Here is a 12458-nt window from a genome sequence, read left to right on the forward strand (position 1 = left end):
AACAAACACACACTCATTGCAGTGGGAACCAAACACACACACACAAACACACACACACACACACACACACACACACACACAGACACACACGCTACCTCAGTCATTTCCCTGTATGTCACTCACACACAAACAAACCCCCAGTGCAGGGTGACCCAAACACACTCACACACACGTATGTTGTTGTGTGTTAACACTCACTCTAGAGTCTCTAGTTTGCAGTGGGGATTCTTGAAGAGGTCTGAGAGATTCTGAACTCCAGCATCATGAATCTCATTCTTTCCCAGGTCTAGCTGCTTCAAACTGCAGGAGGTTGATCTGGCAGCTGATGCTAAAGCAGTACAGCTCTTCTCTGTGAGGGAACAACATCTCAACCTGGGAGAAACATAATGACACATCTGATTATTACACTCACACACACCATACTTCCTCATCACAATGAACTACACACATACACACACAGAGCAGTACAGGCACACACACCCCGTTCCTCACTCGTTATACTATACAACACACACACACACTCATTGCAGGGTGACTCAAACACACAGACTGTACCTCATTCAGTACACTGTATCACACACAAGAACACAAGCACACAAAATCATTGCAGTGGGACTAGGAATGGGAATCGAGAACCGGCACTTTTTAACCTCATTGTTCAGCACGGTTCGTGCACGATTCGCGGACCTTCCCCCAACATTTTTACAAACGTGTTTGAATTCCCCTTAACTGCTCGCGACCAAGACAAATACTTTTTTTCGGAAACAAGCCTTAATAATAAAAGCCATATATGTACTCTACGAAACTGTGTTGTTATTTTTCGCTGAAGTACATTTAATTCCTTGTTCTTAATGAAATTACCTTTGTACTACACACTGCAACCTAACTTTGGTTTGACTGCTGGTTTTACAAAAATGGCTATTCCTCATTTCCACGATATAATTACCAAGTAGTATCTGACTAAAAAGCAGGAATGCTAGCAAGCTGGCTAAGCTACTTATGTTAAGTGGGTGGATGCAGCCGTCATCTCGAATTGATATATTTTGTATTGACGTTTTCCTGGTCTTATTTGTTTGCTGTTAACATAGTAATAGTGTTTTAATAGTAGTAATACAATCAAACTAATAGTGTTGTTTACATAGTAAGAAGAGTGTTCATGTGCATGTGTGGATAGTGCAAAGAGTCCTGCGCTTGTGTGTGTGAGGATAGTGCAAAGAGATATAAATAGTAAAAAAAAAACAAGTAAAGACTGTCCAAGGGGCTAGTTTAGAAAAAAACGATGGGCAGTGAGATGGGAAAAAGTGGAATAAAGTGAGATGAGAAGGGGAGGGCAGACTGAGGTAGACTCATGCAGAGAAGTCCATCTCCCTCCCACTCCCCTTCTGTGTGGCGTCGTATAGCTGTATGGCCCTGGGGACAAAGGACTTCCTCAGCCTGTCCGATGAGCATGACAGTGACAGGAGTCTGCCACTGAAGATGCTCCTCTGTCTATTGAAAGTACTGTACAGTGGGTGGGGGTCATTGTCAAGGATGGTCAGCAGCCTACTCAGGGTCCTCCTCTCAACCACTGTTGTTAGGAAGTCCAGTTCGGTGCCAACAACAGCTCCTGCCTTTCTCACCAGCCTGTCGCCCTGCATCCCTCTTCTTTCTGCTGCCTCCCCAGCACACCACAGCATAAAAAAGGACACTGGCCACAACAGACTGGTAAAACATGCGCAGGAGTTTGTTGCAGACATTGAAGGAACTCAGCCTCCTCAGGAAGTAGAGTTGGCTCTGACCCATCTTGTATATGGCATCTATGTTGGCAGACCAGTCCAGTTTACCAGATGAACTCCTAAGTACTTGTAGGTGTTGACCACCTTCACACTGACACCCTCAATGGAGACTGGTAGCAGAGGAGGCTGAGACCTCCTAAAATACACCACCATCTCCTTGGTCTTAGAGGTGTTCAGCTGCAGGTGGTTATGCCTACACCACTGCTCAAAGTTGTCCACCAGGCTCCTGTACTTGCCCTCCTGTCCATCCCTGATACACCCCACAACAGCAGAGTCATCAGAGAACTTCTGGATGTGGCACGACTCTGTGTTGTAGGTGAAGTCTATATGTGTACAGGGTGAACAGCACTGGTGAGAGCACAGTCCCATATATTCAGCATATATTCTCACATATATTTGTCTCACAGACAAGTGTGCAATTAGCACCTAACCCCACCCCATTCTATAAAGATCTAGTTACCATGTTGCATATATCTTATGTTTCGTGTCATTTTGTGTTTTACAAAGTTGTTTTGGAGATGTTCAGTTTTGCTTACTCAGTTATCTATAGTTTTATTTTCGCTGGGTTGCTTGTATAACATTTGCCAATTGATTTTTTTTTTTCAGAAATGTCCCTGCACAAGACACACCTGTCCTTTCCCCTCTCCCAACACCCCTCAGCTCTTTTGACCTGCCAGGACCGTCAAGGCCTCCTCCAGCTCGAAGGCAAATGAAGGCCAAAAGGAGAGTGAGGCCATCCTCCGGGATAGCAAAAGCATGCATGGCTGCTTCCTTCAAAAGGAGGAGACCTGCCCCACTGGAGGATAGAGGCCAAGCTGTTGGTTCTGAGGAAAATGTTTGCCCTTCACATATTCCTGCAAGGCAGAAGTGCCGAATCTGCAAGTCATCCACTATATGGCTATGTGAAGCTTGTGACGTGCTCCTGTGCATTATCCCAGGGTGGTGTTGCTTCAGATTTTGGCATAAGCGAGTATGATTTTTTACTTAAATATTTTCTTTAATGTATTTTGTTATATACATATTTGTAAATAGTTATTTTTTGTGTGCAGTTCATTTTCCCTTTGCCTCCTAAATCCAACCCCTCATCCACGTTGTAGGAGGTGGTAACAGCACATTACATGTTAGGCATTGTAATTGTTCTGGCTAACAGGGCTCTGGTGTTGACATTTTTTTTTCATTTTGATTTTATTTTATGAAAGACTGTGACCACTGGAACAAACCTCAAGACAGGCTTCACCTCATATAAGTACAAAACCACATAATAATTTATGATAATGTACTTCTAAGTGGATTTGGGTAGGTTTTTGGGTACATTTTGGATAGCCCAGAGACCACCATGTATATTCTTACAAGAAAATAAAGTACAATTCAAATTTTTACATTGAAATTAATTTAAATTGGTTTGTTGTAGTACAGATGGCAAGAAAAAAGTTTGAATGCTGGATATACAGTGACTTTTGTATTTGGTGATTTTGGAGAGGTTATGATACACTTGGAGACGTCTAAAAAGACACCATGTGGAAACTGATGTGTAGCACTTGTAAACCTTTGTCTATCTGCTTCAATTTTTTTACACACACTGTCAAGATGTTGTTGAATTAGGAAATACAGGTTTTGGTTTCCTCTGACATTCAAAACCCAGTTCTATACTGAAGAAAACAAACAAACAAAAAGGTTGGTATTTATTTTCCTGACAAATCCTTACTTTTGCTGCTCGGAAATGTAAACTAAAATTATATAATAAACACTTTAACTAATTTCAGTTGATGGCCCAAGTTTCTTCTTAAGCCATGAATGGTTATTATGCAATGTGTAGAACCAGAGATATTCAAGTTTTAAATGAAAGAGAGAGAGCAGAGCAAAATAGGCGGAAATGGTCAAAAACACCCTGCTGGGCAGTGGGGTTAAGAACCGGTTCCCAGTGGACCGATTCCTTGGAATCATTAGCCATTTCAATTTGATTATCAATCCTAAAAATAAAAAAGTATTAGCGTTTCCGATATAGATACTTATGGAAGCCCGTTTCCGCCACGTAAAAGAAAAGAAAATGCAGGTCAAAACTCATTATTTTGAGATAGTACCTCATTATTTTGACATAGTTATCTCATTATTTTGAGAAAGTATCACATTTCTTTTAGATAACTTCTCAACAGGACCAGACCAGTCATTGTAGCCTATTCAAAGGCGCTACATATTCCCTATTATTACAGTAGATAAGCTGGAGATGATGGACTTGATTATTGAAGATTATTTCAGAAATTGGTATACAAATGCTGACATTTCGGCTCGATTATCTCAGGTGCACAATAATTAATATTTGTAAAAGAATTCTAGAAAGAGTGCTTCAGATGAATTAGCTGTGGCGAAGACGCAGAAGTAGCCGATTTCATCCATCGCCAATTACAGTCCTCTGGAATTACATTACTCCTCGCTCCGCAACGTACACCACCAGCGGTGGTTCCCCGTGCTTGGACATAGAGTGACAGTCTGGGGAAATGCCGTTTTCACTGCCGTGCAGAAAAACTTTGCATTGCGGCAATGTGTGTTTTTTCAGGGCCCGTGATCCAATCTCACTTTCAATGAGCGACCATGCTGCATTACTGAATCAATGAAATCTTTAAGTATGTCATGTGCTACACATAATTCGGGCCACAACTGACATAGACTCTACGGCTCAGGCGGTGCCGTGTACGGAGATCCTTGCCACCACCATCCATTTGATGCAGCAAGAGACAAACTCTCTGTCTGTGATGACCCCTGCCATACAACACTTCTGTTACATCCACCTGTAGCCATGTTGTTGGCCAGAGGACTGCAATAAACTAACCCTTCTAGCACTAAGGTGCCCCGTGGGGCACTTGGTGGTATTTTTAGTAATAGAATTTTAAATCTCCGCGAGTTTTTGTTCCACAAACATAAAACTAACACCCACAGCAGCCTTGAACCCTTTACTTTTTAAATATATACAGTTTGAAACAAAAGTATAAATAATCACTTTGTAAGGAGGATATAACTAATCCCTTGCACATTTCAGCCTCTGAGTGAGGTTTTGACCCTCCCATTAGCAAATGACAACTATTCATATGATAAGGGCATGGTAATTCAGTGATCACCATTGGTTCCTGATGTGTCAAGAAAACCTGTAGGGGGTAGTGGGGCACAAAGACATTCCAGGGCTATTACGTCATGGCCATTGTCTTTGACCAAGGTGTCCCAGAATGTTCACACCTCTCTCATCAATATGCATAGTGGTCTAAGTGAAGAAAAGTGTCACTTTCTATATTACTCATAATTAGTATAGAAACCACACACACTTTCTGAATGCTAAACTCACCCATGTGGAGCAAACACCTATGTTTACAAGGTTCAGAGTAAAAAAGAAAACTTCCAAAATATTAACAATTTGTTTTTGCACAAAGTCTGAGCACCTTTAAGACTAGATTTAATTTTAGTGTCTTTAGATTTCATTTTAATAAAAAAACTTGTTTTACTACATTCCTTTTACTTTCATACATTTTTTGCTGAAGTGTTCTAGAATATAATCATGAATGCCACTTTGGCCTCATGGTTTTTAGTTGGGTGAAATATACAAAAATATCAGGCATGGCAGAATACTTAAGAGTCAAAAAAGGACTTAGTGTTGGAAGTGTTAATGTTGTGCTCCTGAGATAATCGAGACAAAATTTCAGCATTTGTATACCTACGTCTAAAATAAACTTCAATAATCGAGTCCATCTTCCCCAGCTTATCTTCTGTAATAATAGCAGATAGGCTACAATTAGGCTACAATGACTGGTCAGGTCCTGTTGAGAAGTTCTCAAAATAATGAGATACGCTCACAAAATGATGAGATACTATCTCAAAAAAAATATGAGATATGTCAAAATAATTAGTTGTGAACTGCATTTTTTTCTTTAACGTGCCGGAAACGGGCTGTGGGATAAAAAATATATGTTTCACATTTAATTAAGTAGGTTAGTATAGGATTCCATAGTATAACATACATTGAATTGGTAACTTAGTGTGGCCATGTATTCTGTCTGACCTGTTGGGTAAGGTTTGATGAGCTAAGAGAGTTACTCAATGCTTGGGGTAAGGGGATCCTAGGTAAATATTCTTATCTATAGTGGAGGACGAGGTGGCCACAGTGTAAGAGTACGAGGGAGGGGTTTTAGGTATAAGAGCTCAGTTTGCCCAGAGACTGATGGGCATTGTTGTGGGACATTTCATGAACATGGATTGCTTGTAACAATGCTCCCGATATCGTTAATAAATCTGCAGTACCACTCCAGTTGTCTGTAAGTAATTTTGACCACAGGGCTTCCATAGATACATAGATATTTTAGATTTTTTTTGGTTTTGATTCTGGTATCGATATAAGTGCCATTTAGGTATGTCACTCACATGCAGCTTGTTTTAGACTGCAGCCAACATGTCGTCTAGGCAGAGTCATTCAAAAGTGTGGTAATGTTTCACGCGAAAAGATGACCACAGGGCAACTTGCAATGCTTGCAAAACGTCTCTTTCATCAAAGGGGCGAAAAACTACCATTAATCCGAAACATTTGTCCATACTGCGATAACTTTGCAGGAATGTCGCGTTTTTGACACTATGGAGTGACGTTAACACTAAAAGGTCTATATCCCTCGTCCGGGATATTTTTATTTTTGAGTTTTCGTCTTAGAGACATAAAAAGAACAACCACGGAAACATTGAACCATTTTCTAATATTATTGCTGCGGTCTTCTAGAATAGAATCATATATTCCATTTGTGCATCAATGTTTTTAGTTAAGCAAAATGTACAAAAACATCAAGGCATGTCAGACAACTTAGAGTGTTAATGAATCTTAACCAAGCAACAGCAGTGTGGCTTACATTAGCGCTCCATCTGTTAATATCAAAGGTAAACTCTAACAGTCTATTTGTGTTAGAGCCATTTGTTTTATTGTGCAAACCAGCTTTTACTAAACCAGCTTTTACTATGTGTTTATGTCAGTTTAATTTTACTTCAAAGTGAATACTATTGAAAAAACAGCATGTTCAAATATTATTTAGCACAGCGGTTCTCAAACTCTGGTATTTCAAGGACCCCTAAACTGGAAGAGGATCCCTAGGATATGGATCTCTGGACCCCACTTTGAGAGTTTGTTGACCTTTTCTTCAATGTTTTTTTGGTTATTAAAACATGTCAATGTATACATACATACCTAATATGCTGTGCATCATCTATTCAGAGAATATTATATATTAAAAAAAATAATGTAAATAGACCCGTTTGTACTTTTTTTTTAAATCAATAAGAGAATCAATAAGGAATTGAATCGATAAGCAAGAATTGGAATGGAATCAGATTCGTTAAAATCGTATCAATTCTCATCCCTAAGTGGGACCCAAACACACACACACACTAAAGTGTGGATCGGGCCGATTTTTTCTGTTCGAGTCCGGCCATCGTCCGACCGAGCAGTGTTCGAATCCGAACCGACCCGGACAGGCATTAAGATATTTGTGTCCGAGTCTAACCGCGCCCGACATAATTAAAATCACATTATTTCATAGACATACTATTGGCACACGTAGCCTATAATGTAGCCTATAATGCTTGTGCGGAAAGTCCGATTTTATCAATCAACTTGAAAAGGGCATTCGGAATGTCAACACAGATAAGCGGAGCCCATCAGCGCATGCAGCACACACGAACGTCAGCACAAGAGGCCGGGCCCATATTAAATTAACATGAGCCTACCAAATTTGACAGAACAGCTGAACAAAATCCAAACATACAAAAGTTTCGGTAACACTTTCTATGAAGCCCAGCGTTATAAGGCCCTATAAGGACATTATAAGGGCCTTAATAATGACTTATAGCGATTGCTACAATGACTTATAGCTACTTTATAACTACGTATAATGTCTTCATGATGACTCATAATCACCTTTATGATACATTATATCAGTTCATTATGAATGGTTATAATTAAAGACGGAATAATGCATTATAAATATCTGACTGTCGGGTAACACTTGCTATGAAGCCTGCCTTTATAAGGTCCTATAAGGACTTTAATGATGACGTTTAAAAGTAGCTATAAGTCATCGTAGCAATCGCTATAAGTCATTATTAAGGCCCTTATAATGTCCTTATAGGGCCTTATAACGCTGGGCTTCATAGAAAGTGTTACCAAAGTTTCTGTTACCACCTAATCCTAGGTCTTTTAATGAAATTCAACAAATCAACACAATTAGCAAAAAAAGTAAAAGTGAACAAACCAAAAGCAGCATATTGAAATGAACCTCGCCGCACACACACGCCAAACATAGGCATAAGATAACACAGAAAATAGCCTACACAAATAAATGTCAAGAGTTTATGGGCCTAGGTCTGTAAATTAAATTAACACCAGGAGTGCTCCCAGAGCAGTAACAAAATAAACGGAACACAAATGGTTTATAAATAAATAACAAAAAACACTCTTACCATTTGAATGCATGTACAGAATCCGTCAAAATCTAATCCATGTTCTTATGGAGGAAAAGGATTGCATCAACAGTGGATGGCTTCAAAGCAGTCCTCCTCTGCTCGATTGTCCTGCCAGCAGCGCTGAAGTTGCGCTCACTGCTACTGCTGCTGGCTGGTATGGCAAGGATGCCGCGGGCAAGGACACTGAGCTTCGGGAATTTGAGTTGCTGATCTCTCCACCAGCCCAAAAGATCTATCATCCTGCATTGTATGGTTTTGAGTTGAGTACATCTCGACTTCGTCCGCGCCCTCTGCCACAGGTAAATTTTCCCACTCATCAAAGTCAACGGAAGCTTTCTTGGGCGCTGGTTCTCCAGAGGCGGCCTCCTCAGTGCGGAGCTCACTGAGCTGTCTCCGAACTTCCAGGTGAAGGTCGTCTCTTTCTGAAGCGGGCAGCATTCGGAGCTGACTGTATTTAGGCCAAAGGAAAGTTGCGATTTTGTGGAGTCCTTTTATCTCCACTTTACGCAAAATCCAACTGAGATGCCGCGCGTGGATGGTTGATTGATAGGGGCTGTCAGTCGTCTTTCTGTTGCAGTGCAGTTTCTTGTTCAGACGCTCGAACCACAAAAACACCAGATTGATCGTCGGATATTGGTCCCCTTCTAGTTCGCGCTGGGCATCATAGAAAGGCTGCAAGAACTCGACAAGAAAGTCAAGGGCATCTGGGGATACATCATCCAGCCGCCAGCCCTCTGCACGGTCATCCAGCTTCTCACGTAGTTCTTGATGAACTGAGCGGACAGAGTTTAATGTGAGATAAACTGTGCTGAATCTCGTGTCTGCCATTTGTGTGACTGTTTTTGAAAGCAAAGCTGCGATGCCCGACTTTTTCACATATTTCACCAGCGCCTTGGTAGCTTGTAAAGTATCCGAAACCATCGGAACATCCTGGGCCAGTTGTGTGGGGTCCAGGGCGTGTCGCATCACCGTATTATACAGGTGGTCTTGGCAATCAAGTCTCGTGTATTGTCTGAGGGCACTGACGATGTTTGACCCTTGGTCGGTCACCCAGACCACTTTATTTAGCAGACTCATGTTTAGGCCATACTCTGTAAGAAGTCTGACGATTTCCCTCCTAATGTTTTCCCCCGTCTTAGCCTCTTTCAGTGGGAATGCCGCTGTTGCCAATACTGTGCTGATCAAATTAAATGTGCTAGTCACGAAATGGACAGTGATGGCCATGTTACTTATTTTGTGGTACTCTTCTGTCCATATATCCGTTGTCATTCCGATCGAATTTAACCCAGACAGAATGCCATTTAACTGCTCTATCAGAAGAGAGCGCTTCTCTGTAGCCAGCGCATGGCACCGTTTGGACACAGTGGTGGGGTCAGGCAGTACGTCCTGCGCTGCCACTGAACCATATGTAGCACCGACATTGATAAGCTGCTGGGCCAACTCAATAAAACCCCTTCCTTCAATGGAACGAAATGGCCTTATGTCTTTACAACAGAACTCGACGCATTTTTCAGTCAGCTTTTGTTTCGCCTGCAGAGGGATTTTTCTCGAGGTAGCAAAGGCAGTGATGCTCGGCTGCAATAGCCCAGGTGACTTACAAGGTTTATCAACGTGTCGCTGCAGCTGGGAATTCCCGGTCTTCTTGCTGTCATATTTAATTACGGTTCCACAACCCCTACATTGAACATACCCAACAGGTTCATCACTCTCGGCCTTGGCAACTATGCTGAAATGTTTCCACACAGTGGCCTTTCCTCTCTCATTTTCAGTGGTTTTTAATTCTCCAGAGGCTAACTTCGTTTTTATATCTTCCATCTTAGCGCTATGTCTAGGCTACACAAATGCACTAACTGCACTTCTTCCGTTGCAGCAACAAAACAAACAAATCTGGCCTACTCATTGGATAATAGCCTGAGGCTGTTTTTAATTTTACATTTCAAATGGCTTATCGCGATGTCCGAGTCCGATCCGAGTCCGAACATAAGTTCTATATATTTGTTCGAATCCGACCGAGCCCGTCGGATTCCGACGGGTCCCGTCGGACTTCGGTCGGGTTTCCATGCTCTAGCACACACACACACACACACACACACACACACACGTACCTCAGTAAATTCACTGTATCTCACAAACCCACCAACAAATACACACACACTCATTGAAGGGTGACCCAACAGACACCGCACCTCAGTCATTAGACTGCATAACACACACACACCAACAAATATACACACACACACTGATTGGAGCGTGACCCAGGCAGTGCCTCACTAATTACCCTGGTTCTCACACATGCACTGTGCCTCAAAAATTGCACTGCATCAAACACACCAACACAAAATAACTGATGGGCGACCAAAACACACAAACCCACACACATACATACTCTGTACATTACTCAGTACGACACACAGCAACACACACAAACTCAGTGCATTAGGAACCAAACACACACACACACACACACACACAAACACACACACACACACACACACACACAGACACACACCCTACCTCAGTTATATCCCTGTATGTCACACACACACCAACAAACCCCAACTGCAGGGTGACCTAAACACACACCCACACACACAGACAGTACCTCACTAATCTCTTTCACACACACACACTAACTGCAGGGTGACAAAAATATACACACACACACACACTGACCAGTACAGGCAACACACATGTACTGTCCCGTTACTAAAATCACCCAGGTAATCACAGGATTCCCCAACACCCACATCAAACTTCACTCCACAGTGGACACCATATGTGACCCGGCACGCGAAAAGGGGGAACAAGTCGGCCGAGACGATTTTGAGTAAAACACAATTGAAGTTTTTTTTTTCAATATTAGTGATTTTCGTTTTTTTGCAGAATGTGCAAGTTGAAGTCATGAAGAAGCCACTCCATGTTTCAGATAACAGTATTGGTTACCTTAAAAGTATACATTTTGTCGTTGAAGTTGGTACAGTTTGGTTAAATTCAGGGTCGCTCTCGTCGCGCTTGGGGGGTGTTACCTAATTTCCATATGAAATGCTGAATCGCGTTTGTTATTTTTTTCCGACCAATCAGCTGTACATTACAAGCGATACACATGGCTACTTATACAGCATCATACGCCACTATTATCCGAAGTTAAAAACATGTAATCTACTTCGGGAGCATTTTACTTTCTACGTTCAGAGACAGAACAGCAGGAAAGGTTAACAAACGGAATGAAATAGCTACACATTACACACGCTATGCTTTAATAAAACTCACGTTTAATGAGACACAAACAGAGGCTCACCATTGAAGATCTTTTTGCACACAGACGTTCGTTCTGAAAACTATCTACATCCACCCAGCGAGGATTATCCATGTTGTTGTGGAGAGTTGCATCATCAGAGTTGCATCATATTTCATTAAAACGTCACACTTCTTACATTGGACATATCCACCAGCCTAATTACAATCTGCATTGTCTACTTAGCAGAAATATCTCCATACAGTAGATTTCCCTTCGTTTAGTATCATTTTAAACTTTCCAGATGACTGCCCCCGCTCGTCAAGTGAAACGTGTCCAGAAACAAGGCTCCTTTGTCTGGATAGCCATAGCTAGCATAACTACCATTCAAATCCAATGGTAATGCTACCTAGCTAGGTTTGCTAACTGTCGGTATCCATCGTTAACTCATTAATCGTTAACCATCATGTCACTGGCTTTAATTTGAGAATGGCATGCTAGTAGTACATTTAGTAGTACATTTAATATCAGTTCACTTGATTCATTACTGCTGATGTGTTACTTATTAGCAGCTAGCTACTATGTGTTCCAACGTGTTTTCAGTTAATGTTAGCGGCAAGCTAGCTGGTTGAGTTGCGCTTCAGTTAAGACGCTGCGTAGGCTAACGTACTTCATTAAAATTCTACTATTTGTATCAGGCTGGTTTGTACACGCAGTATTACAACACTATCTTATACACTTCAATACGCTGTATATGTGCCATTTTTGCTACAAAGCTAATTTAAATACCCTTTTTGGGCAGGGACTTAAGTTTTCCGAAATCCGGGATCCTGGATGACACCGAAATCAATATTAAGTATACCAGCGCTTGCGGGATAATAGGTCGGGCTACGATAAAATTATTGAGTCTTCAGTGACACCTAGGGGGAAGGGCTACAGATACCAGATGTCAGTGTGACATCTGT

General features: G+C 41.5%; 1 protein-coding gene across 1 annotated transcript in view; it reads right to left on the minus strand.

Annotated features, from left to right (window-relative positions):
- Positions 1–12458, minus strand: part of LOC308369953 (uncharacterized protein) — a gene marked incomplete at both ends in the record, with an annotated part of 34028 nt that overhangs the window by 3418 nt on the left and 18152 nt on the right. Inside the window, 2 exons of the mRNA XM_080844514.1 lie at positions 199–372; positions 8527–9933. Coding sequence (XP_080700640.1) covers positions 199–372; positions 8527–9933 — 1581 coding nt within the window. The remainder of the gene's footprint in view (positions 1–198; positions 373–8526; positions 9934–12458) is intronic.

The sequence above is a fragment of the Sprattus sprattus genome (genome assembly GCF_963457725.1).
Source record: "Sprattus sprattus genome assembly, chromosome: 9".
Classification (NCBI taxonomy): domain Eukaryota; kingdom Metazoa; phylum Chordata; class Actinopteri; order Clupeiformes; family Clupeidae; genus Sprattus; species Sprattus sprattus.